At 45.0% G+C, this 24,435-nt stretch overlaps 1 protein-coding gene across 3 annotated transcripts in view; it reads right to left on the bottom strand.

Moving 5' to 3' along the window:
- shroom4 (shroom family member 4) overlaps positions 1-24,435 on the bottom strand; it is a 102,491-nt gene that overhangs the window by 14,425 nt on the left and 63,631 nt on the right. For 2 of the 3 annotated variants that reach the window (XR_011474078.1, XM_070434965.1), the window contains exons 3-13: positions 14,184-14,357; positions 5,837-8,900; positions 5,146-5,219; positions 3,867-4,679; positions 2,962-3,206; positions 2,667-2,857; positions 2,119-2,351; positions 1,718-1,853; positions 1,428-1,529; positions 360-530; positions 144-272 (exon numbers count right to left, since the gene is read on the bottom strand). Coding sequence is in view for 2 of the 3 variants with exons in the window: in XM_070434965.1 (XP_070291066.1) it covers positions 144-272; positions 360-530; positions 1,428-1,529; positions 1,718-1,853; positions 2,119-2,351; positions 2,667-2,857; positions 2,962-3,206; positions 3,867-4,679; positions 5,146-5,219; positions 5,837-8,900; positions 14,184-14,357 (5,332 nt within the window). In the remaining variant the exon portion in view is untranslated. Of the gene's footprint in view, positions 1-143; positions 273-359; positions 531-1,427; positions 1,530-1,717; positions 1,854-2,118; positions 2,352-2,666; positions 2,858-2,961; positions 3,207-3,866; positions 4,680-5,145; positions 5,220-5,836; positions 8,901-14,183; positions 14,358-16,371; positions 17,095-24,435 lie in introns of those variants that run through there. The other variant, XM_023970106.2, reaches the window with a different exon arrangement.

Below are 24,435 nucleotides of genomic sequence, written 5' to 3'. Positions count from 1 at the left end.
ACTGCCCAATTGTACACATGGTCCAAGATGCATTTCACTTCTGCTTTATCCCAACCCTTCAGAAAGACAAACACACCACACACAGAGGTTGGAAGTTGGAATGGTTGGAGCAGTGCGAAGACAGTATGTGTGTGCGTGTGTACCTGTTCTGGGGAGAGGCATCGCCTTAGCACCCTTCCCACAACCTGCTCCCGTCGGTCCACATGTTCTTTGAGGTCCTGGGCCTCTGACAGCTGCACCAGGAGCTGACGTTTCTTCTCCAGGAGGGGGAGCTATGGAGGTAGGGAGGGAGGGAGGGGTGAGAGCGAGAACAGAGTTTGTTTTAAGGTTGTACTTTTTCTTATTATTTCTTTCCTCACCCTCTCATAGTGTCCAGTCTCGGCCTCCAGGTTGTCCAGTGAGCTCTCAACCCTAAGTAGCCGTCCGGAGAGAGACAGAAGCAGACTGACCACCTTATCCATATCCCCGATAAACATCCTGAACTTATCCACCTCATTGGGCTTACAGAACGCTAGCACCAGGCTCTCAACCTAGAGGGGAGAAGAGAAGAGTTAGATCTTATGGCCTTGGTCTGGGAGGTGACCAAGAAGCCGATTGTCACTCTGACAGAGCTCTAGAGTTTCTCTGTTGAGATGGGAGAACCTTCTGAAAGGACAACCATCTCTGCAGCACTCCATGGTAGTGTCCATGAAGCCACTCCTCAGTAAAAGGCACATCACAGCCCACTTGTAGTTACCTAAAGGACTCTCGGACCATGAGAAACAAGAAACAAGATTCTCTGGTCTGATGAAACCAAGACTGAACTCCTTGGCCTGAATGCCAAGTGTTTTGGAGGAAACCATCCCTACGGTGAAGCATTATGGTGGCAGCATCATGCTGTGGGGATCTTTAGGCATCAGGGACTGGGGGAGGAGAGGAGAGGCACGAGAGGCTTCAGGACAAGTCTCTGAATGTATTGAGTGGCCCAGCCAGAGCCCGGACTTGAACCTGTTCGAACATCTCTGGAGGAACCTGAAAACAGCTGTGCAGCGACGTTCCCCATCCAACCTGACAGAGCTTGAGAGGATCTGCAGAGAAGAATGGGAGAAACTCCCCAAATATAGGTGTGCCAAGCTTGTAGCGTCATCCCCAAGAGTCGAGGATGTAATCGCTGCCAAATGTGCTTCAACAAGGTACTGAGTAAAGGGTCTGAATACTTAAGAAAATGTGATTTTTTTATATTTTTGTTTTGAATAAATTAGCAAAAGTATATATTAAAAAAACAGTTTTTGCTTTGTGATTATGGGGTAATGTGTGTATATTGATGAGTGAAAAAAACTATTTAATTCATTTTAGAATAAGGCTGTAACGTACCAAAATGTGGAAGAAGTCAAAGGGTCTAATTACCTTCCGAATGCACTGTATATGTGTGTGTGTACTATACACACCTCCTCTCCCAGCTGTGCGTTAGCCCGTATATCCTCCTGTAGACCTCTCTGTGCCTCTCTCAGAATTCCCAGCTTCTTACGTAGACTCTCCATCAACTGTCTCTGTAAAGGGGGGAGACAGGGGGGAGGGGGAAACAGGGGGYGAAGAAGAGAGAGAGGGAGTAAAGGAAGGGTAGGTAGAGAGTGTTACAGAGAGCAAAGTCAGTTACAGTCATCTTCGATCCTGTGTGTGTTTAGTATACAAGCTAGGATTTATCATAAAAGAGTGCACACGTGTGTTGTGTGTGTACCTTGTAAGACAGTTCCTCATCATCATCATCAGTGTCTCTAGTGTCTGAGCAGTAGTCCTTCATCTGAGTGAGGAGCTGAGCTTTGGCTGCTGAGGTAGAGTAGTAGGACGAACAACTGGAGCTGGCACCAGAACGCCTGGATAAAGGAGGAGGAGAAGAGAGAAGGGGGGGGGGGGGGTAGAGGAGAGGAAAGGAGAGAGGTAAGGATAGAGTTGACTCAATTCAGGATCTAAGTTAAAAAAAAAAAAAATGTGCTAGATGAGATACCCCCCGACAATGTTAAGTTATTTGTGGAATTTGAGAATCTAATGGAACATGCTACGTAAATGCAGTTAATTGCAAATTTTATGATATGTGTATACCATATAAATATGAAATACACAACCCACACACGCACTCACCTATCCAGGCTGTCTGTATTGTGCTCCAGGTTGGGGCTACGATAGGCCCTTCTCCAGCTCTCTGTGCCTGCCTCGCCCTCAATGCTCTGGGGAAACAGCTCCTCCATGAGTTCCTCTCTGGTCCTCATCCCCTGGTCCTCCATTTCTCCATCCAGAGACCCATTCTCCACTGTCATCCTACCCGCTGGCGAGGCCTCCTGATCAGGGATCGTGTCGATGTCGGTCTCCAGCACCTGCAACGGAGATAAGATTGTACCGGTAAGCTCACTCCACAGCTTAAATGCCTTGAGATGTCTCAACTCGCTTCGCCGAAGTGCTAGCTTTCTGGTGGCGCAACTGGCCAGTAAGTTGTCAAGCGGGTGGTCACGTTTGTTTGCAAAGCAGAGGTTCACTAGTTTGAGTCCAGTATAGTTATATAGGTTAGCATCAAGCTGCGGGGTGAAGGTTCCCCTAGGTACAGATCTAGCATTAGTTTCCCCTCCCCATATCCTGACCTTACGGGCAACTTCACCCTACACCCTAGCAGCACAGTGAGGCATGTTACACACCGTGACGGGCAGGGCGAAACATTGTAGCTCTGTCCTGATTGGCTCTTCATCCTCTGGAAGCCCCTCCTCCTGGGAGTCGTCAATGTCCGTTTCCATGGGGATGTCCACTTCCTGTTCCAAGCTCTGGGCGGGGCTCGGGCCAAAATCGGATTCCGGTTCCAGTTCCAATAATTCTTGTTCCAATTCCGTCTCTGGAATGGGAATCAATCAATTAATCACTGAATCATAATTTACAAAACACATTTTTACAGCAGTTGTCACAAAGTGCTTTACAGAATTGTATGACGTTACTTACTGTTGTTATTGTTGTGGGGGTGATTCTGCAATCTTCTATTCTGCTGTAACTGTTGTTGTTGTTGTTCATAGCTCATAGCGAAGTAGGACTCTGGTGAGATAACGCCATTCTCTATGGTGAGTTGACCTGAGACGCTATGCACTCTGGGAGACGGAGTTCTCTCCCACTCAGCCCTGGCCCTCTGCTGTCTATGAGAGATAGGCTTCAATACAGCAGGACAATCTTGGTCAACCATGTTGTACAACCTGCAGAGCGACATATAATATACAGTTAAACAGGTGTGTGTTACGTCATGCTAAGTGGAGGTGATATAATAATAATAATTCAGAAAGGAAACACCACATGTACATTTAACCATTTATTAGAAAAGATAATGCATAGTCTTGATTCTGCTCCTTCAGGGTAGCTCACTGCCAGAGCGAAGCGTCATATGAAGATGATAATATATCTATAGGCAGTGAGCACTATGCAATGTCAAATCCCCTGAAGGAAGAAACACAGAACCCAGACAGGTGGATGCTGGGGGCGGTGGTGGGATATCAGAAACAGCAAGCATAGCGAGTAACAGCTAGTTACAGCGCCAACGGCAGCAAGAGACACCAGCACATGATATCCGGCATTGAGGAAGCATGTGTAGAACTGGTCAACTTAAATAGACCACATGTAAGTAGTGTGAATCAAATTGGTGCAATGTCCGCTGATGCAATCAGCTGACGCCACCAGACTCGGGTTCCCCTTCTGAACTGGCTCCGCTTTATTAATAATAATAATATAATAAGATGTATAAATGGCTCTGACTACATAGTGTTTCACATGCAGAAACCCACATATACTACTCACTACTCTACAGAGTGTCTATAAGTGCTGACACATTTATGTGTCGTGCCTCTAAGTCTCCATCTCACCTGACACAGCTTTCTGATGGCGGTGTGTCGTTGTAGCGAGGGGGAGTGTTTTTATCTCTTCGGGGCGGGGCCACCGGCCGGAAGGCCGTGTGTGTGAACCCTGGACTAGGCGGAGCCTGGGAAAAGCGCCATTCCTGGACTTGGCTTCTGATGCAGCGCTGGCACCCCTCTAGCGCCTCCCTCTGGGGCGGGAGGCTGTAGGAGCGCTGACGCGTCATTTCACTCTTTTCGGGGTGACAGGGGTGAGATGAAGGGTGAGAGGTGGGACCCTCTGGTGGTATGAGAGGGAGAGGAGGGGGGGTGGGGTTTACCAATGGATGGACGGATGAAGAAACAGAAGTGGAGAAYAGAGGAGAGGCGATGAGGGTGTGGTGGGAGGCTCTCCTGCGGTGGAACTGCTCCCATTTGGGGGGAGGTGGCCTCGGAGGGGGTAGAGTCTTATTTTTGTTAGCCGCTCCCCTAATTCCTCCCACTCCCACTCTTCCCCCTTCGATCCCGCCTCCCTCCTCCAGCTCAGACGGTGGTGTCGCCATAGCAACCGAGGGTGAAATACGGCGGTAGGTAGAGCCAAAGTGTAGATCGTTCTCGGACATGGCCCTGCTTCGTAGTAGTGATGAAGATGAATATGATGTGGGGTTAACCACCATAGACGTCTGGTGATGGTCCTCCTCGTCCATACTACAGTCAGACAGCAAGCCATTCCAACAACCCCCACTTTGGGAGACTTGCTGGTGGTGGTGGTAGTCAGGTGTTACTGTTATAGCACAATTTGGTGGCCCGGTGGATGAATCACGTCTGTACCGGGGGTTGTCCCTGAGAGATGGCGAGAGAAGAGGGGGGGGGGGGGTAGAGCAAAAAAAAGAACTGATTGTTTGGCCAAAGAGGAAGTCTACTGGGATCCATTATTTATTTCGTTGTCTATTTTTGTTTCTTTCTCTTAAAGCGGAGTGTAGAGACAGATGCTGCATCCCAAATGGTACCCTATATTTTACATAGTGCACTAATTTTGACCAGAACCCACAGGGCAGAGAAAGAGAGGGAGAGCGAGAGAGAGAGAGCAATCAGGCCAAAAAGGAAGTCTACTGGGACCCATTCTTTATTTCTTTGTCTATTTATTTTTTTGTTTCTTTCTCTAAAAGCGGAGTGTAGAGACACATGCTACGTCCAAAATGGTACCCTATATTTTACATAGTGCACTACTTTTGACCAGAGCCCACAGAGAATAGGTTGCCATTTGGGGGACACACAGAGACAGGAGGTTGGATAGGAAATGACATACCTCTCAGTCAGGCTGAACTTCCTGTTGATCTGTGTCTGTTCCCACGGTAACGGTCGAGACGCAGCAGGATACGCCTGTGGAACACATCGGCCAAGTTATTCACAGGAGGACAGGGAGAGAAGCAGGAATGTCGCTTGCTCGCCCAAGGATCCGCTTTAAAGAATAATGCTRGTTGACACCAACGCTCAGTACCTACTTTAAAAAGTTATATAGGTGATGATAATGTGGAAAATGTAAGCTTCTGGAACAAAGAGGAGGAACTATTAGAACAATGGAACCCTTTTAGAACCTTTCAATGTGTAAAATATGAAACCTTTTTTACAAAACTCAACTTGGAGGACAGACGGCTAACTGAGTGATAAGAGATGAATAATAAAATGCACTACTCAGTTCCCATCTCAACGTCTGGAATCGGTTGATGAAACCCCTCTAGTGTGTGTGTGTCTTTATATCCTCTTGTATTGGCCAACCATCCTCCTCCCTTAGGGTGCTTTAGGCAAGGCCAAGCAAGCTTCAAGATATTACATCCTCATTCAGATCTGGACCCGTTAAACACTATTTGACATCTCCAGATACTGTATAAAACCTTGGCGTTGAACCAAAGGCCTTAATCTGAAATCAACCTTTGCGTGTCTGTGTGCACGTGTGTGTGAGTGTGTCTAGGTATTGTGTAACAGTAACCTATACTTGCCTCTGTTGGTGTGTAGCTCTGTGGTGGATACCCCTGGTGAAGAGCCTGGTTATCCTGGAGGAGAGCGGTGTTGACCGSGTGGAAGGCTGAACGAGGGGCCTCGATCTGGGTTTGGGGACGGGAGTAGGAGTGGGGCTGGGAATAGGCATAGGGTTGGGATTGACTGGCAAAGAGATCCTGAGCTGAACTGAGTGACTTTCTCTCCCTCTCACTTTGTCTCTCTTTCTCCATCTCACTATCTTGTTCCCTCTCTATCTCCCTTTCTCTCTCKATCTCCAGCTCTCTCAGTCTAGCCCTTTCCTCACTTTGTCTCTCTTCCTCCCTTTCCCCCTCAAGTGCCATCTCCCTCTCGCTGGCCCTCTCTTCTCTTTCCCTCTCCCTTACCATTTCCTCCCTCTCCAACAACCTCTCCCTCTCTGTCGCCCTCTCCTCCCTTTCCCTCTCCCTCTCTCTTGCTCTTTCCTCCCTTTCCATCTCCCTCTCTTTCTCTCTCTCCCTCTCCTTTTCTCTCTCCCTGTTCCCACTAACCGATTGTCTCCGGGCCTCCATGGTACTAATCAAAAGGGGACTTTCTCGCTCGAAACCACCCTGGTAGGAGTACCTCCTCTGGGCTTGTCCCTGTCCATAGCCCCCTCCTTGGTTCTCCAGCATCGACAGATGAGGCTGCCTCTCATGTCTATCTGGCCTCTGCCGTCGTCTCGTCAGACCTGGCAAATTTGACACCAATATACTCCTGCTTGTCTCCTCAAAGAACTTACAGCGGTCCGCGAAAGGTAGAATATCAGACTCCTCAGTGTGGGAAGAACAAGTGGTGGAAGAAGAAGAGGAGGCAGAGGATGCCCTCCCTCGTCCTGACACTCCCAAGGCCACTCCGACCCTCTCCCCCCGTCGGTCAGTGTCAATTTCTGGTTGGAGTTTATGTTCGGGTGTCCATCTCCATCGGCGGGACTTACCAGCTGGAGCTAGCTCCTCCACAACCTGGATACCCATACCCCAGCTGGGCAAGGTTGGGTCGGACCTCTGGCGTGCCCTGGATGAGTCTGTAGCTTGGTCTTGGTTCCCTGGTGGTTCAGGTTCTTCATCCCTGGGGGGTTGTAGAGCTGAAACTGGGGCTAGGGACGGCTGGTGGAGCTGGAGGGTGGAAGAAGAGGATAGTCTGTTCAGACCTCCAGGAGCTGGAGCTGAGAGGCTGATGTCGGAAGAGGTGTACACACATTGGGAGCTGCTCTCCTTGGCAGGCGGATCGACGTCCTCAGCCTCTTTCCTCTGGAGGTCKTGGATGTCCAGGTCTGGACCTTCTTCTTCCTCAACTGTCTCCCCGCTGTAGAGCAACCCTCCTGGGCCTTTACTCTTGGACAGCTGGGCCTTCTTGTGCTGGATCTCATTACGGAGGTTCGTGGCGAAGCGTTCGCTGCGACGGCGTGCCCGGGACGAACGGTGACTCCTGGGTTTCTTCATCAGCACCTCTCCTTCATTATCATCCCTTCTTCCTCCTCCTCCTCTATGACTTCCCTCCAGTAGGCTGTCTACACTGGCTGCAGCACTGAGAGGCCCAAAGTCGGTCTCCCATATCCGCTCAGAGCTCACCTCTCCCTGTGTACAATCTCCAGAGGGCTCCCCTGACCCTGGAACATTCACCGGCCTACCCCAGGGCTGTTGGACCTGGATGGGGGAGAGGAGATTACCAGCAGCCGCCACCACCTCCCTACTCTCCCAAACCACCACACTCACCTGTCCTGCCTCCCCAATTCCATCAATGTCCACCAATCCTGGGGTAGAGCATTGACTCCTTCCTTCCCACTCCCCCTGGCTCTGCTGGAGGAGGAGGAGGGAGGCGTCATGACTCCCTATATCCCCTCCTAGGTCCTCCCTGGGGGGGTTAAGGGGGGAGTGAGACCACTGGGAGCTGGAGGGGGAGACGGAGCTATGGTCCGAAGGGTCACTGGAAAACTCTAGATGACGTAGCTGCGATAAGAGTTTCTCAGGGACGCTTTGTCTGTAGAGACCTGATGAGCAGTGCTTTTTCTGGGGGAGGAGGTGGTTGGTTTCACCTGGGGGGTCTGGATCTATGGAGCTGTCTGGAGGTAGGGAGCTGGAGCCGGGGATGGAGGAAGAGGAGCTTCTCTCTAGGGCAGAGAGGTGGAGGGAGTCTGAGTGGATCTCCTGGATCTCTGAGTTCTTATTCAGAAGGGAATCTTTTTTTTTGGAGATGAGGGTGTAGTATTGCTCCAAAGAATCTCCTTTAAAATTCCCAACCCCAACCCTTTTCCCATTTCCCATGTCTCCCTCTGCCTTTGACGCCTTGCAAGGAGCGGGATAGCCATTCCAGCTGGGAATAACCGAAACACCAGGAACGTTCTGAGGATTGTCATCATCGTCCTCGGCATGGCAACGGAAGAGGTTGGGAATTCCGACGGGGGCAGAGATGCATCGTTGATCTTTGACATCTGTAATCCCCAAGCGACCTCTCGTGGCCCTAAAACTGTCCTTCCTGGTTGGGGGAAGGGGGGGAATTGAAACCTCCCTCTTCCCTCCTCCTCCACCCCTCTCCCCTCTCCCCTCCTCTTCAAAACAGTACGAAGATGGTCTCTCCTTCGCTTCCGGCTGCCTCATTCTTGGCCTGGTCAGTGACCTCGACTTTAGTAGTAGGGCTGAGGTACTGGTCTCATCATGGGCCTCGCCTGTCTCCGTCCCCACAGATGGTGCATTGCCACAGGCATAAACTCGGCAGGCGGGTCCCCCTGGCCCAAGGCTCCGGAGGATATTCTCCATAGAACAGGCCTCACCGGGCCTTAATGAGACAGTATAGTCTGACATATTAGAACTAGCTGAGAAAGAGCTATAGGCAGAGTCTCTTTTATTGTTGAAAATAGCAGGGTCCACTGGTGAATTGTGGTAATCATAGTCTCTCTTATTGTTGAAGATGGCCGGGTCCACRGGGGAATTATGGGAATCATAGTACACTTGGCTGCTCGGAGGGTCAAGGCTGTCCATGCTACCTAGGGAACTGCTTCTGTCTGTAGAGTAGTGTCTGGAGAGCTGGTTCCACTGGATAGACAGATCACTGTAAAGAGGTGAAGAGAGGGTGGGGGAGAGGTAGGGAGAGGGGAGGTCGGAGAGGAAAGGAGACAGAAATGAGTGATTTCTGATTTCTGTTAAGTAAATAGTATTATCATCAATACAAGTCATATTTTGGTCCTTTACCCGACATATACCAGTTGCTACATTATTTACATCTTAAGAAGTAGGCCTACTGAAGCTGAATCTCTTCTATAATTGCACTAGTCTAATTTTTTTTTATTTTTTTATTTATTTTTTTTATTTTTATTTTTACCGTTATTTTACCAGGTAAGTTGACTGAGAACACGTTCTCATTTGCAGCAACGACCTGGGGAATAGTTACAGGGGAGAGGAGGGGGATGAATGAGCCAATTGTAAACTTGGTAAAGTAAGAGAAGCATAGGATATACTACTTGATTTCATCTGCTTTACTGTATTCCTATTCATAGAGCTACCTCTGCCATGTGTTTCTGAAGGATTTGTGGGGAAGAAAAGAAAAAGGAGCAGAATGAACGATAGCTTCTTTAAGCAGTCAGGGATTACTGCTGCATCGTGGGTAGAGAGGGCGACAGGAAATTATGTCGTAACCAGAGGAAATGACATCCCCTCCCTCCCGAACGTTCCATCAAGGGACGATAAAGAACATGACAGGAATAACAACTCTATGGTGAATTAGAGTGGGCACACATACACTACACACATACACACACACAAACACAGCCGTACTGCAGGCAGGCAGGCAGGCACACACACACACAACCATAGTCATCAAGTTGGACTCGAGTCAGACTGTCAGCCTTTGTTTGAGGTCTTGATTAGCTATTTAAGGGGTTGTTTAACGTTTATGGAACTTCTGACGGTACATCCCAAAGGAAGTCACACACAGACAGATAGGGACAGACACATAGCACACACCACACAAACACACACACACACACACACACACACACACACACACACACAGACACGCGCGTTCTGTTTATTAACTGTCTTCCCCTCTTTGTCCATGTTCTGGAAGTTACATGCCATTGTCCTGTTATGCAGAGAGAATATGTCTCATCAGACATTGCATTGTCTGTGTGTGTGTGTATGTTTTGTGTATGTGGCCATAAAGGTGAGGACTGCATAATTGTGAGAATTGCAGCACAAAGCATTACAGCTTTATGTAAACTCAAGCCTATCTACACCATTCAAAACCATTAGTGTGTGTGATACATAACTACTGGACTATCTAAGCCCGTTAAAACTATTAGGGGTAATTGTAGTGAATTATCTTCTTATGGCTGGGTGCAGTATTGAGTAGCTTGGATGAATAAGGTGCCCAGAGGTGCCCAGAGTAAACTGCCTGCTACTCAGTCCCAGTTGCTAATATATGCATAATAGTATTATATTTGGATAGAAAACACTCTGCAGTTTCTAAAACTGTTTGAATAATGTCTGTGAGTATAAAGTGAGTATAACATAACTCATATGGCAGGCAAAAACCTGAGAAGAAATCCAACCAGGAAGTGGGAAATCTGAGGTTGGTTGTTTTTCAACTCATTCTCTATTGAAGATACAGTGGGATATTGGTCATGTTTCACTTCCTAAGGCTTCCACTAGATGTCAACAGTCTTTAGAACCTTGTTGGATGCTTCTTCTGTGAAGTGGGGCTGAATGAGAGGGGATTGAGTAAGGTATGAGTAAGCCATGAGCTGAACATGCGCTGACCATGCGCGTTCACGTGAGAGCGAGCTCTGTTCCATCGCATTTCTGAAGACAAAGGAATTCTCCGGTTGGAACATTATTGAAGATTTATGTTAAAGACATCATAAAGATTGATTCTATACATCGTTTGACATGTTTCTACGGATTGTAACGGAACTTTTTGGACTTTTCGTCCGTACTTTCCGCTGGATTTGCTGGCGCATCGTGAGTTTAGATTGTGTACTGATCGCGCGAACAAAACTGAGTTATTTGGACATTATCGAACAAAACAAACATTTATTGTGGAACTGGGATTCCTGGGAGTGCATTCTGATGAAGATCATCAAAGGTAAGTGAATGTTTATAATGTTATTTCTGACTTCTGTTGACTGCACAATATGGCGAATATCTTTTTGTCTTGTTTGGGCTCTGAGCGCCGTACTCAGATTATTGCATGGTTTGCTTTTTCGAAATCTGACACAGCAGTTGCATTAAGGAGAAGTGTATCTAAAGTTCCATGTATAACACTTGTATTTTAATCAACATTTATAATGAGTATTTCTGTAAATTGATGTGGCTCTCTGCAAAATCACCGGATGTTTTTGGAACTACTGAACATAACGCGCCAATGTATACTGAGATGTTTTTATATAAATATGAACTTTATCGAACAAAACATACATGTATTGTGTAACATGAAGTCCTATGAGTGTCATCTGATGAAGATCAAAGGTTAGTGATTAATTCTATCTCTATTTCTGATTTTTGTGACTCCTCTCTTTGGCTGGAAAAATGGCTGTGTTTTTCTGTGACTTGGCTCTGACCTAACATAATCGTTTGTGGTGCTTTCGCCGAAAAGCCTATTTGAAATCGGACACTGTGGTGGGATTAACAAGAAGTGTATCTTTAAAATGGTGTGAAATACTTGTATGCTTGAGGAATTTTAATTATGAGATTTCTGTTGTTTGAATTTGGCGCCCTGCACTTTCACTGGCTGTTGTCATATCGATCCTGTTAGCGGGATCTCAGCCAAAAGAAGTTAAATCATTAATAGTTATCAAAGGGGAACCACTGCGTGCATGTGTGTGTCTCTGTGTGTATACGCTACACAGCTAACTGTGGACATTCTGATGTACTGAACATATCAGGCAATCTATTTCTTGTTGTTACTGGCTAGAATCAGTAATGCACATAGGCACGCACACACATAAAGCATAGTTATATTACTATACTGAACAAAAATATAAACGCAACGTGGAAAAATATCTACGATTTTACTGAGTTACAGTTCATTTAAGGAAATCATTTAATTGAAATAAATTCATTAGGCTCTAATCTATGGATTTTGCATGATTGAGCAGGGAAGCAGCCATTGGTGGGCCTGGGAAGGCCATAGTTTTCCCCCACAAAAGGGCTTTAATTACAGACAGATATACTCCTCAGTTTCATCAGCTGTCCAGGTGGCTGGTCTCAGACGATCCCGCAGGTGGAGAAGCCAGATGTGAAGATCCTGGGCTGGCTTGGTTACACGACGTCTGCAGTTGTGAGGCCAGTGGGACGTAGTGCCAAATTCTCTAAAACGACGTTGAGTCCGGCTTATGGTAGAGAAATTAGCATTCAATTCTCTGGCAACAGCTCTGGTGGACATTCCTGCAGTCAGCATACCAATTGCAAGCTCCCTAAAAACTGTTGAATTGTGTTGTGTTACAAAACTGCTCATTTTAGAGTGACCTTGTATGGTTCCCAGCACAAGGTGCACCTGTGTAATGATCATGCTGTTTAAATCAGCTTCTTGATATGCCACACCTGTCAGGTAGATTGATTATTTTGACAAAAGAGAAATGCTCACCAACAGGGATGTAAAGAAATTTGTGCACAACATTTGAGAGAAAGAAGCTTTTTGTGAGTATGAAACATTTCTGGGATCTTTTATTTCAGCTCATGAAACCAAAACTTTACATGTTGCTTTATATTTTTGTTCAGTATATAGTATGTATAAGCTTTGGAAACGTTTCAATGTACTTATTAGTGTTGACTTTAATCAAATAAAATCTCCTTAAAACTATTTTCTCTCAACCAATTCATTGTGTTTTTTCTTAACTCTTATATAGATTTTTTTGTAGTTGTTGAAATCATTGGTGGTTTTCTCCTTCCTCACAGATTTAGGGTCAATCCAAAATTACACTATTTGCTCAGGCTAAAAGCAGTGCACAATGAGGGAATAGGGTACCATTTGGGAAGAGAGACTTATACCCTTTTTATACTATGGTACCCGACCCAAATTAAACTGTGCTGGCTCAAATATTATTCCCGCAACTTTGACTCGGCCCAGTTTGTCTCAGTAGTGTGAAAAGCCATTTTGATAGTTTGGGGGTCCCACCATTGAGTGATCAGCGAGTGAGGAATGCGTGAATCGATGCCTGTCTGAAAATGCCCCTGTTATCCAGAGTGATGCTATTGACTTTAGAACACGATGAGGTCACTAAGCTTCCTGATGATTGTTAGTCTTTGGAAACAGGTCACAGGTCAAAATACCCTTAGTCTGCTCTATGTGCATGCGAGTGAGTGTGTGTGATTGCTAGTCTTCAGAAACACGTCACAGGGACAAAATTCCCCTGGTCTGGTCTACCCAACAATACACTCCCACAAGACTGTGTACCGAGCCTCAAACACACACAGCTCAGATATGCACACACACACACACACACACACACACACACACACACACACACACACACACACACACACACAGGGGTTGGAAATTATTTGGGGAAATTATATTATTTTATAGTAACACAATTGCTCAGAGAAAGAGATTTTGTTTAACAAGTAATAATATTTTTTCTCAAAATGGTAGGGGTCAAAATGATTGACATCCCTAAAGATTCTTATAAATAAAGTAGTCAAAACTTTAGTATTTGGTCCCATATTCCTAGCATGCAATGACTATAATCAACCGTGTGACTACAAACTTGTTGGATGCATTTGCAGTTCGTTTTGGTTGTGTTTCAGATTATTTTGTGACCAATAGAAATMAACGGTAAATAATGTATTGTGTGAATTTGGAGTAACTTTTACTGTAAATAAGAGTATAATATGTTTCTAAGCACTTCTACATTGATGTGGATGCTACCATGATTACAGATAATCTTGAATGAATTGTGAATAATGATGAGTGAGAAAGTTACATCGGGTCAAAGATCATACCCCCAAGACATGCTAACCTCTCACCATTACCAATAAAAGGAGAGGTTAGCATTTCTTGGGGGTATGATGTTTGACCCTCTGTAACTTTCTAACTCACAATTATTCACGATTCATTCAGTATTATGATTATTAGTATTATGATTATGACACACACAAACGTGGCGTGTGCAAACATAGCTTGATAGAAGGTTGATACAAGATTCTCCGGGGGAATCGGATAGAATGGGACAGACTGCTCTAAACTCTAATTCACATATAAGCCAGGGTACTTAGTCGTCCCGTATCTTCCCAATATAAATTACAATTACCTGCTGTCTGCTGTGCCAGGGTAGTGTATAGGGCCCAGTGTGTTTGTGTGTATGTGTCTGTATATATGCATCTGTGTGTATGTTACCTGTTGTCTGCTGTAGAGTGCCAGGGTAGTGTGTAGGGCCCAGGATGGAGCTGCATGGCAGATGGGGGGGAAGGGGGGGTAGGAGGGGGGACAGGGGTAGAACTGTGGGGGGACTCCGTTGATGAAAGCTTGGCCAGGTGCCACGAGTGAGGCCTGATCACAGGTACACTGCGTCTGGAGAGAGAGCGGGAACACACACATACAGGTGAGGGATTGGCTCCCGAGTGGCGCAGCAGTCTAAGGCACTACATCTCAGTGTTTGAGGCGTCACTACAGACACCCTGGTTCAAATCCAGGCTGTATCACAACCGGCCATGATTGGGAGTACCATAGGGCGACGCACAATTGGCCCAGCGTCGTCCGGGTTTGGCCGGTTTAGGCTGTTATTGTAAATAAGAATTTGTTCTTAACTGACTTGCCTAGTTAAATAAAGGTTCATGAAAAAAAAGGGATAATGTAGGGGTAACAGTAGGGGTAACATGATTTGTCGGTACACCCAAAAGGAAGTCTGTGTACACCCAAAAGGAAGTACCATAAGCAGTGTATATATGCCAGGTAGGAGCCTAGAACAAACTTCGGTGAGTTCCCAGGAGACTCCTGTTCATGAGTGGCCCATTATTCTGAAGCTATTAATAATTTCGGAATAACGCACTGGGAATAACTCTGAAAAAGTTTTCCTCAGGGGAGAATTTCGACAGAGGAATTCTGGGAATATTGAGGAGGAAGGACCCTGATGGAGGAAGAATGAGGATCTGGCACAGTCGGAAGTCAGAACACTTTGGGAATGTTTCTGTTTATGATTTATGGCCATTCATTAAAGTAAACGGAATAGTTCCTAAAATTGCTCCTTTTGGATTTCTCTCAGGACGATTGTGTGTGTGTGTGTCCATGTGTGCACTTGTCAGAATGATTGTCTGTTCCCTGAAAATGTTCCTCTTGGTATAGTTCAGGAATTAGGGAGAGAGATTTTGGAAGTTCCCAAACGGAATAGAACAAACACTATTATCATTTATTCCAGGACTATGAATGGACCTAAGATTAGTTTTGCCCCAGGACTGTTAATGGAGCCCAGATTGGGCCTGGAATGATTGATGACTATGAAAACCAAGCTAAAATAAAAAACAAGAAGCGAATATAGAAAGGAAAATTAAATCTGTGTCTGGAAAAACCAGCCTATACAGTATTTAGAGATATACTGTACTTAGAATCTGATCCATTGAACTACACTAGGATATACACCAAGAAAAGTTATTTAGAAGTATACTGCCGAAGACAAAAATGTGAGATATTTGATATCCAAATATCTCTAATTTTTGTCTTCTGCAGTATACTTTGAGATAATCTACTGTACTCAGACATCTTTGTGAAACATGACATGATGAAACAGAGTTATTAAAAAATATATTGAAATGGAAGAAAATAACGTGAGATATAATGTAGTTCTACTGTCCTCAGACAGAATGTGTTCCACTGACCTAGTCCTCGTGTTACATTTGTCAAGCAGCCAGATATAAAGGAACAGTTAATCGCCCTCGACATCCCAAGCCACAGTTAACCTGATTAGCCAGTTAGCGACCGGAACCAATCAGTGTCGGACACCGTCAGACATTCAGGAAATCAAATAAACTTCACAAGACCGTCCTTAGTTCTATTTATAAACATAGTCTACAGAACAGTAGCTGAATGCTTTACTCTGACTGATGGATGGATCGCAAGATAAACCACGTTCCATGGTTTATGTATAGACATTATTTATGTTACTTTGACCCATAAAACATTGTGAATGTATGACTGCGTGAAACACTGATACAGGAACAACTGATAATACTATATGTGGTAGAAGAAACTAGAACAGCTGACTGATACTGACTCCTAAACTAGAATAAAGTTGAAGAGACTAGATTGAAGGGCATTTACTCTGAGTCACAATGACAGAGTAATGAAATGATATACACATTAAGACACACAAAAACAGAGATCAGACACACACCCAGTCACACTTTGAAGACGCCTACAAGTTCAAAGACACAAAGAGGAGTGAAGGTAGAACAGTACACACTGCACAGAAGGGAGAAGATGAATGGAAGGTAGGGGATAAAAAGAGAAAAGGAGAGGAACTAAAGGAGATGATAAGAGGAAACAAACAACCGATACTTTCTAACTGTTCCCGAGTCAGTCTATAACATACCAGAGTGGATCCACACGGAAGAGGCCCTAGTCACACCTGATCCTAGAACCGTGTCTACTGGGTCACAGTTAGGGTCAGGCCCAATGTTAGTTCAACCATAGACTGGTCTGAGAGCAGTCCTTATAAAGATGCCCAAAGATCTTCAATCCAACACAGACGACAATGGACTTAGCCCAAAGAAGGTGGTCCGGCTACTTACTACTGTTTATCAAGTCTTCAACATAACATTTCCACTGCGGTGTTCAAAAGGAGGCAATAAAAACTGTTGTGATAAGAAGTTCCCTTTAAATTCTCAATCCCTCCTTAATCCAGTTCTCTGGCCTTGCTAGGTGGGTTTGGTTCTGTCTCTAGGAGTAGTCCAACAGTCCTAGCCCTATTAAGAGAGTTAGGTTCTGTTTCTAGGAGTAGTTATATCCTTCGGAGCAGCCCTATAGTCCTCTAGTAATAGAACGAGACTGTGTTCAATGTCTTCTCTCTCTCTGTGGTCCATCTCAACTGACCTAGACTCCAAAAAACCAACCGACAAACCTCATCTACCCTCTTGTTCCCCTCTCTCCCTCCTTCTCACCGTCCCTCGCTTCAGTCACTTAGACCAAACATAGCTCTCTCTCTGCCTTTGTTTCCCCCATCCTCCCTCCCTCCCCCACTCCCATTCAATCCCTCTATCTCTCTCTAGGCAGAATACTGTGAGTGACTCGGGGGGAGAGGAAGAGAGAGAGAGAAACAGAAAGAGAGGCAGAGAGGAAGCTATGTTCGGAGCAGATAAAGACTGGGACGCTTTTAAAATAATACCCAGAGTTCCACAGTGTTATTGTTCCACACAGGGAAATACGCAGAGGTACTTCCTGTCTAGAAGAGAGAAAGAGGGGGGAGGGAGAGGGAGAAGAAGAGAGAGGAAGGGATGGGGATGGAGAGGGAGAGGGAGAGGGAGAGGGAGAGAGAGAGAGAGAGAGAGAGAGAGAGAGAGAGAGGAGGGGGAGAGACGGGGAAGAGGGGGAGAGACGGGGAAGAGGGCAGGAGTGGGAGGGAGAGAAAAAGGAAGACACCAGTTTTGGAACTGCAGAAGCAACGAGAGAGAACATTTCAGAGGGGCTCAAATGGAGAGAGAGATGGAAAGGGAGAAATATAGGGGCAAAAAGAGAGAAGGAAGAGAAGAAGAGATTAGTGTTATTGTGGCATCCAGCCAGACTGGTGTTTTCTTGCCCTTTGCTGAGTAGCGATAGTACAACACAGAGATGAGAAGACCTCAGCAGGGTATGTATAGGAGAGAGGGGAAAAGAGGGGGAGAGAAAGAAAGGAGAGAGCAGTGGGAGAAGTAGGCAGTCTGTAGATTCAAAATGAATCCATAGAACTCCTTGTGAGGCCTCCCGAGTGGCGCAGCAATCTAAGGCATTACATTGCGGGGCTTGAGGAATCACTACAGCCCAGGGTTCGATCCCAGGCTGTGTCACTGCCGGCCATGACCGGGAGACCCATGAGGCAGCACACAATTGGGCCAGCATCGTCCGGGTTAGGGGAGGGTTTGGCCGGCCGGGATTTCCTTGTCCCATCGCGCTCTAGTGACTCCTTGTGGCGGGCCGGGCGCCTGCAAGCTGACGTCGTTCACCAGATGTACAGTGTTTACTCCGACACATTGGTGCGGCTGGCTTCCGGGTAAGGGCAAACAGTGCGACTTGGCAGGATCGTATTTTGGAGGACGCACGGCTCTCGACCTTTGCCTCTCCTGGGTCTGTACAGGAGTTGCAGCAATGGGACAAGACTGTAACTACCAATTGGATACCACGAAATATGGAGATAAAAGGGATAAAGATCAAGAACTCCTCTGAAAATTCACTTTAACAACATCCAGAACAGTGGGAGAAGACAGACTCCGATCGAGAACTCGCACGCACACACACACACACGCACACACACACACACGCACACACACACACACAATATTAGTCCTGGGGTTGAAGAGGACCTGGGGTTGAAGAGGATTTCCACCGTCGCTGCAATCTTCAAGCGTGTCTGTGTGTGTGTTTAGATTTCTTACATAATGTGCTTTCTTCAGAAGGCAGAGGGTTAACTATAGTCACAACCTCAACACCCCTCTGTCTCAACCCTCCTCCCCCTCTCCCTGCTCTCACCCCTTCTACCCCCTCTCACTCTCTCCCCCCTCTACCTTTGTGTTCAGACTGCAATCATCGCATATTTGTTTGCTTTATGGGTCCTCAGTATGTGTGTTTCTCTATGTACCAGACTGCAATCAGCAGTTTGTTTACTTTGTGGTCCCCCATCACACACACCAGTTAATCAGTGCAGGGAGACTAAGGTCCATTCCAGGGGGATCTATCAGGAAGGGTGAAGTCCACAGAAGGACAATACCCTGTTTGTTACTGAGACTGTGTGTGTGTGTGTGTGTGTGTGTGTGTGTGTGTGTGTGTGTGTGTGTGTGGTGGTGTGTGGTGTGTGTGTGTGTGTGTGTGACAGTTGAAGTCGGAAGTTTACATACACTTAGGTTGGAGTCATTAAACTAGTTTTTCAACCACTCCACAAATTTCTTGTTAACAAACTATAGTTTTGGCAAGTTGGCTAGGACACCTACTTTGTGCATGACACAAGCATTTTTCCAAACAATTGTTTACAGACAGATTATTTCACTTATAATTCACTGTATCACAATTCCAGTGGATCTGAAGTTTACATACACTAAGTTGACTGTGCCTTTAAACAGCTTGGAAAATTCCATAAAATTATGTCATGGCTTTAGAAGCTTCTGATGGGTTAATTGACATAATTTGAGTCAATTGGAGGTGTACCTGTGGATGTATTTCAAGGCCTACCTTCAATAGTGCCTCGTTGCTTGACATCATGGGAAAATCAAAAGAAATCAGCCAAGACCTCAGAAAATAACAGTTGACCTCCACAAGTTTGGTTCATCCAATGACCACCAAGCATACTTCCAAGTTGTGGCAAAATGGCTTAGGACAACAAAGTCAAGGTATTGGAGTGGCCTTCACAAAGCTCTGACCTCAATCCCATAAAAAAATTGTGAGCAGAACTGAGTGTATGTAAACTTCTGACCCACTGGGAATGTGATGAAAGATAAAAGCTGAAATAAATCATTCTCTCTACTATTATTCTGACACTTCACATTCTTAAAATAAAGTGGTGATCCTAACTGACCTAAGACAGGTAATTTTTACTAGGATTAAATGTCAGGAATTGTGAAAACTGAGTTTAAATGTATTTGGCTAAGGTGTATGTAAACTTCCAACTTCAACTGTATGTATGTACGCCCCCCCCTTTCTCTCCTCTCCTCTCTCTCTCCTCTCTCTTATATCTCACTTACTTACTCTCAATATCTCTTTAAAAAGAAAGGAATGTAGTTGAAAATGCCAATGTGACAAACCCCCCCCCCCCCCCAAATTTGGAACCCTCTCCCTCATGGTTCTGAGTTAATTAAGCAATTAAGATCCCATCATGCTTAGGGTCACATTAGTGAAAGCAGGTGCTTCCACACAAGTGTGGTTCCTGAGATAATTAAGCTATTAACATCCCATCATGCTTAGGGTCATATATAAAAATGCCTAGTTGCCCATTATTTTGGCTACCATGGCTAGAAGAAGAGATCTCAGTGACTTTGAAAGAGGGGCCTAAAACGAGCATAGGGGGTTTAAAGTGTGTGTGTGTGTGTSTCTCAGTCACCAGATCTCAACCCAATTGGACACTGGGAGATTCTGGAGCAGTGACTGAGACTGCGTTTTCACTACCATCACGAGTGGCTTCCCCCTCTCTCCCTCCTACACCCAGGTTCTGTTATCTCAGGTCGTAAATTCTTGGAGGAGACTCTCTCCTCCTGGCCATGCAGAAAGAGACACATAGAGAGAACAAAGGAACTTCTTCTACATCACAGAACTTGAGAACTGAACAATATCCATGTTTTGGAGAATGTGTAAACGGTCGGTGGAGAAGCCAGCTACGACCCGGTCCGGTTTGTTTCATGTTTGTGACCTCATGAAAGACAATACAGCCACATTACCATAACTCTGTTTATACAGGAGGTTTGCGTCTAATTATTGTTTAAAATMAATGASTAAAGATGAAACTATTTGTGAAATTATGTAATGTAATTTTAAACCGTTAATGTGTGAGAATTGTATTCCCTTTAAAGTTTAACTAAGTCATTGACCCGCCCCCATGAGCACAGACATGATCTGGTTCATGGGACAGCCCTTTTCTACTGTTACGAATAAAACCACCACCTGAAGAAATCCTCTTCAGACCATGCGTACCTCGGTTAGCTGAGGGGGCGAAGGTTTGGGTAGAGACCACAAAAACCTCAGTGTCCACTAAAGTTACAATGGTTGTTGAATTCCTAACCATACCACGTGGAGCATTGTCTACACGGATGGAAATGGTTAAACTCTGAGACTATCGATCCCGATAAGAGCAAATCTTAGATACTAATTACTAGTCTGCAGGATTAGTATTAGCATTTCAATTAATATAATTATCAACTGTGTAGTGACTCTTTTGTAATTCCCGCCCTTCTCAGTCCACACCCACTTCCCTTTGTCCACCAAGCCGTCATATCGGCTTAGCCCACTAGGGAACTTCCCCTATCATTTCCTTGTAACCATATSTACTGTTTGTTTGTTTATGCATTTCTGCGATTATTTAGTTAGTAAATAAATGATTAAGACAATTGGTGTATGGATGATTCATAGTAAAGGCTGGGTTCGTGCAGATAACCAACAATTTACGACGTTTGGAATGAGACTAACGTGAGGTAAAGAATAATTCATTAATTAGAAGACTAATTGATCAGATATTAAAATATCTGAAGTTATATTAGGAAAATTATAACTTTGTAATCTGAAGATTTTCCTTGGTGCCCCAACTTCCTAGGTAATTAAATTTACATGATTAGTTTAATCACATAATAATAATTACAGAGAACTGATTTGATAAAATAACAGTCTTCACTTTAATGATGCCAAAGACACGACACTGTTCTGGAGGCTCGTGGAGGCCCAACACCCTATAAAGACACTTTATGTTGGTGTTTCCTGCCTGTATATCACCATTGTCACTCCAGAGAATAAAACATACGAGTCGTCTAGCCGGCTGCCATCACAGCACATTCTAGTGTTCCAGTGCTGGCACGGGTTCAAATCATGCCCACACCCTTCTACCATCTCTCTTCCTTACTTTCTTGTGTGTCCTCCCCATGTCTATCCAACAAACTCAAGAAAAATATARACTGAACAAAAATATAAATGCAACATGCAAAGTGTTGGTCCCATGTTTCATGAGCTGAAATAAAAAGATCCCTGAAATTATCCATACACACAAAAAGCATATTTCTCTCAAATTGGCTTACATCCCTGTTAGTCAGCATTTCTCCTTTGCCAAGATAATCCAGCCACCTGACAGGTGTGGCATATCAAGAAGCTGATTAAACAATATGATCATTACACAGCTGCACCTTGTGCTGCGGACAATAAAAGGCTGCTCTAAAATGTGCAGTTTTGTCACACAACACAATTAGATGTCTCAAGTTGAGGGAGCGTGCAATTGGCATGCTGACTACAGGAATGTCCACCAGACCTGTTGCCTGAGAATGTAATGTTTATTTCTATACCATAAGCCGCGTCGAGTATGGCCTGCATACTCAGACATGTCACCAATCTTAGAAATTGTTTCATGTTGCGTTTTATATTTTTGTTCAGTGTACATTTAAAAAACATGGAGGACCTTTTACCAGCCACAGACAGTGATCACACACACACACACACACACACACACACACACACACACACACACACACACACACACACACACACACACACACACACACACACACACACACACACACACACACACACACACACACACACACACACACACACACACACTCAGTGGTGCGATTATGTCCATCGTCATGTCTCACATTCTCACATGCAGTTGATCTGACAAGATCCTATCCCTCTTCCCACGAGACACACACATCTTGTAGGCATGTGTAGTAGTGTGTGTGTGTGTGTGGAGGTCATGTATCATTGGAATCCATGTTTAATGGGACAGCTAATAGAAGCCATGAGGACTCAGCTGCAATAATCACTATGGCAGGCCACACGCAGAGAGGACACACACAACAAAGAGAAACGCACAGAGATGAAAAGAGACGAAACACACACACACACACCACACAAAGACACAGACAAAGGCATAGAGACGAAACACTCACAGAGAGACACTAACAAACACAGAAACACAAATACTGAGACACACACACACACACAAAGACGATTTCTGTCTGCTCCGGTGAGCGCTGACAGGGCACATTTCAACTGTGGCAGAATCCTGCATTTAAAACACACACGCACACCCCCTGGGTCCGATTAGTGGTAGAGTAAGTTATTGTTTGTCCTCCTCTGGGAAATAGATTAAAGAAGAGAGGACATGTGTTGCGTTAGGGAACTGTGTTCCAAATGGCACCCTATTGCCTTTAAAGTGCACTACTTTTGACCAGGGCCCATAGGACTCTGGACAAAAGTAGTGGACTTTATAGGGAATAGGGTGCCATTTAAGACACATTCAGAGAGAGGAAGAAAGAACGGGGGGATGAGATGGGTTGAGTTAGAGAGAGAGGAAGAGGCATTAGGAATGGCAGGAATGCCCATTGTTTTGTCAGGAGAAGGAGGAAGGTAAGGGGGTTAGGGTATTGTTTTACCTGGTCCTTGGCACAGCAGGGGAGGTCTTGCCAATAGCCTTCGGGGAGGGGGGTGCGTGTGAAATCAACTCAAATCAAAATATTTGGTTTGATGTTACTTAAAACGTTGTTTMTTTTTTTTTACTCGCACAATTGTCCCCATCACTTCCATTGATGGTTAGCTAGCYGTGGCTAAAATGTGTAGTATCTGTTTATAGAAAACTGAACCTTAGATTACATTTGGATGTGTTAATGAAGGTCTCGAGTAACAAAATACGATATGTAAATATTTGAAAGAACATTCGTTTATGTTACTGTAGGCTATATGGACAAATGTAAAACCACTCAAAGCACAGAATTTCAAGTGTAAAATACATGTTATTATTGGAGTGCCTTTGTTACAGCTATGAAAAAAGCATGTGCTTTGAAACACAATAAAAGCTTATTTTTATAATGACAAAAAAATAAAAAAATACCCAAATCACAAGACAAACAGTCAAATAAGAAAAAATAAATTAAAGAAAAAAATATCTGTAGCCTAAACATCAGTATAAGCGCCAAGCATGCTTGTGAAGTGAAAATCAGCACAAAAACAATAATGGCATTATAACGAATTTAAGTGTCGATATGACAGCAGTCAAAAATAGTCTATTATTGTCAGTAATTGGACACATTATTTATGGCCTTGCTCGTGCTTACAGTATGGCGTGCGTCTTCACGTAACAGTTGGATCTCATTTAGCTGTTATCTCTTGTCCTAAAAGTCACCACAAATCTTTGTCACTTTCACTTGATTGCAACACTTCCCACAAACATGTCGCTCGCAGCTGAAACAGGTGTCATGGGTTCTGTTTCGAGTGCATCTGCCCACCTTGCAGTTTTTCCTCCCCGGGAGCCGTGCGCAATTTGGAACACGTAGCAACTTTGCTGGTGCCTTGGCCCTCATATGTCTCTCACGTAGCCCTGTGTGCCAGACTCATGATGAAGTCTCTAATGCTCATGGTGTTGTTCATGCACTGCTTGAACAACACGTGTGCGTTGTTAGCAGCCAAGTCAAACATTTTGTAGAGCACAGCACAAGGCCAGCGTGCTGTGTGCTGTCCTCCTTTCACCTAGTACAGCCATGTCATCTGATCCGAAACATTATCTGACACTCGCTCACCGCTGCCCAATATGGATCCTTTCCCAGATATGGAAAGCCGTTCAGCATGAATCAGAATTCTAATCATCAACTATATCCTAATCCATTTCTTCCCCGCCAACCGAGTCGTTTTCATTTAGATCTTGTAGCAACGCTATTGCAGCATGTGCATCCATTAGTCTTGGTCTTACCATTGTAAATTACACATGCTCTCACTTTGTAGC

This window comes from Salvelinus sp. IW2-2015, linkage group LG3 (assembly GCF_002910315.2).
Source record: "Salvelinus sp. IW2-2015 linkage group LG3, ASM291031v2, whole genome shotgun sequence".
In the NCBI taxonomy this organism is placed as follows: Eukaryota; Metazoa; Chordata; class Actinopteri; order Salmoniformes; family Salmonidae; genus Salvelinus; species Salvelinus sp. IW2-2015.
This window is presented reverse-complemented; position numbering and strand designations above follow the sequence as displayed.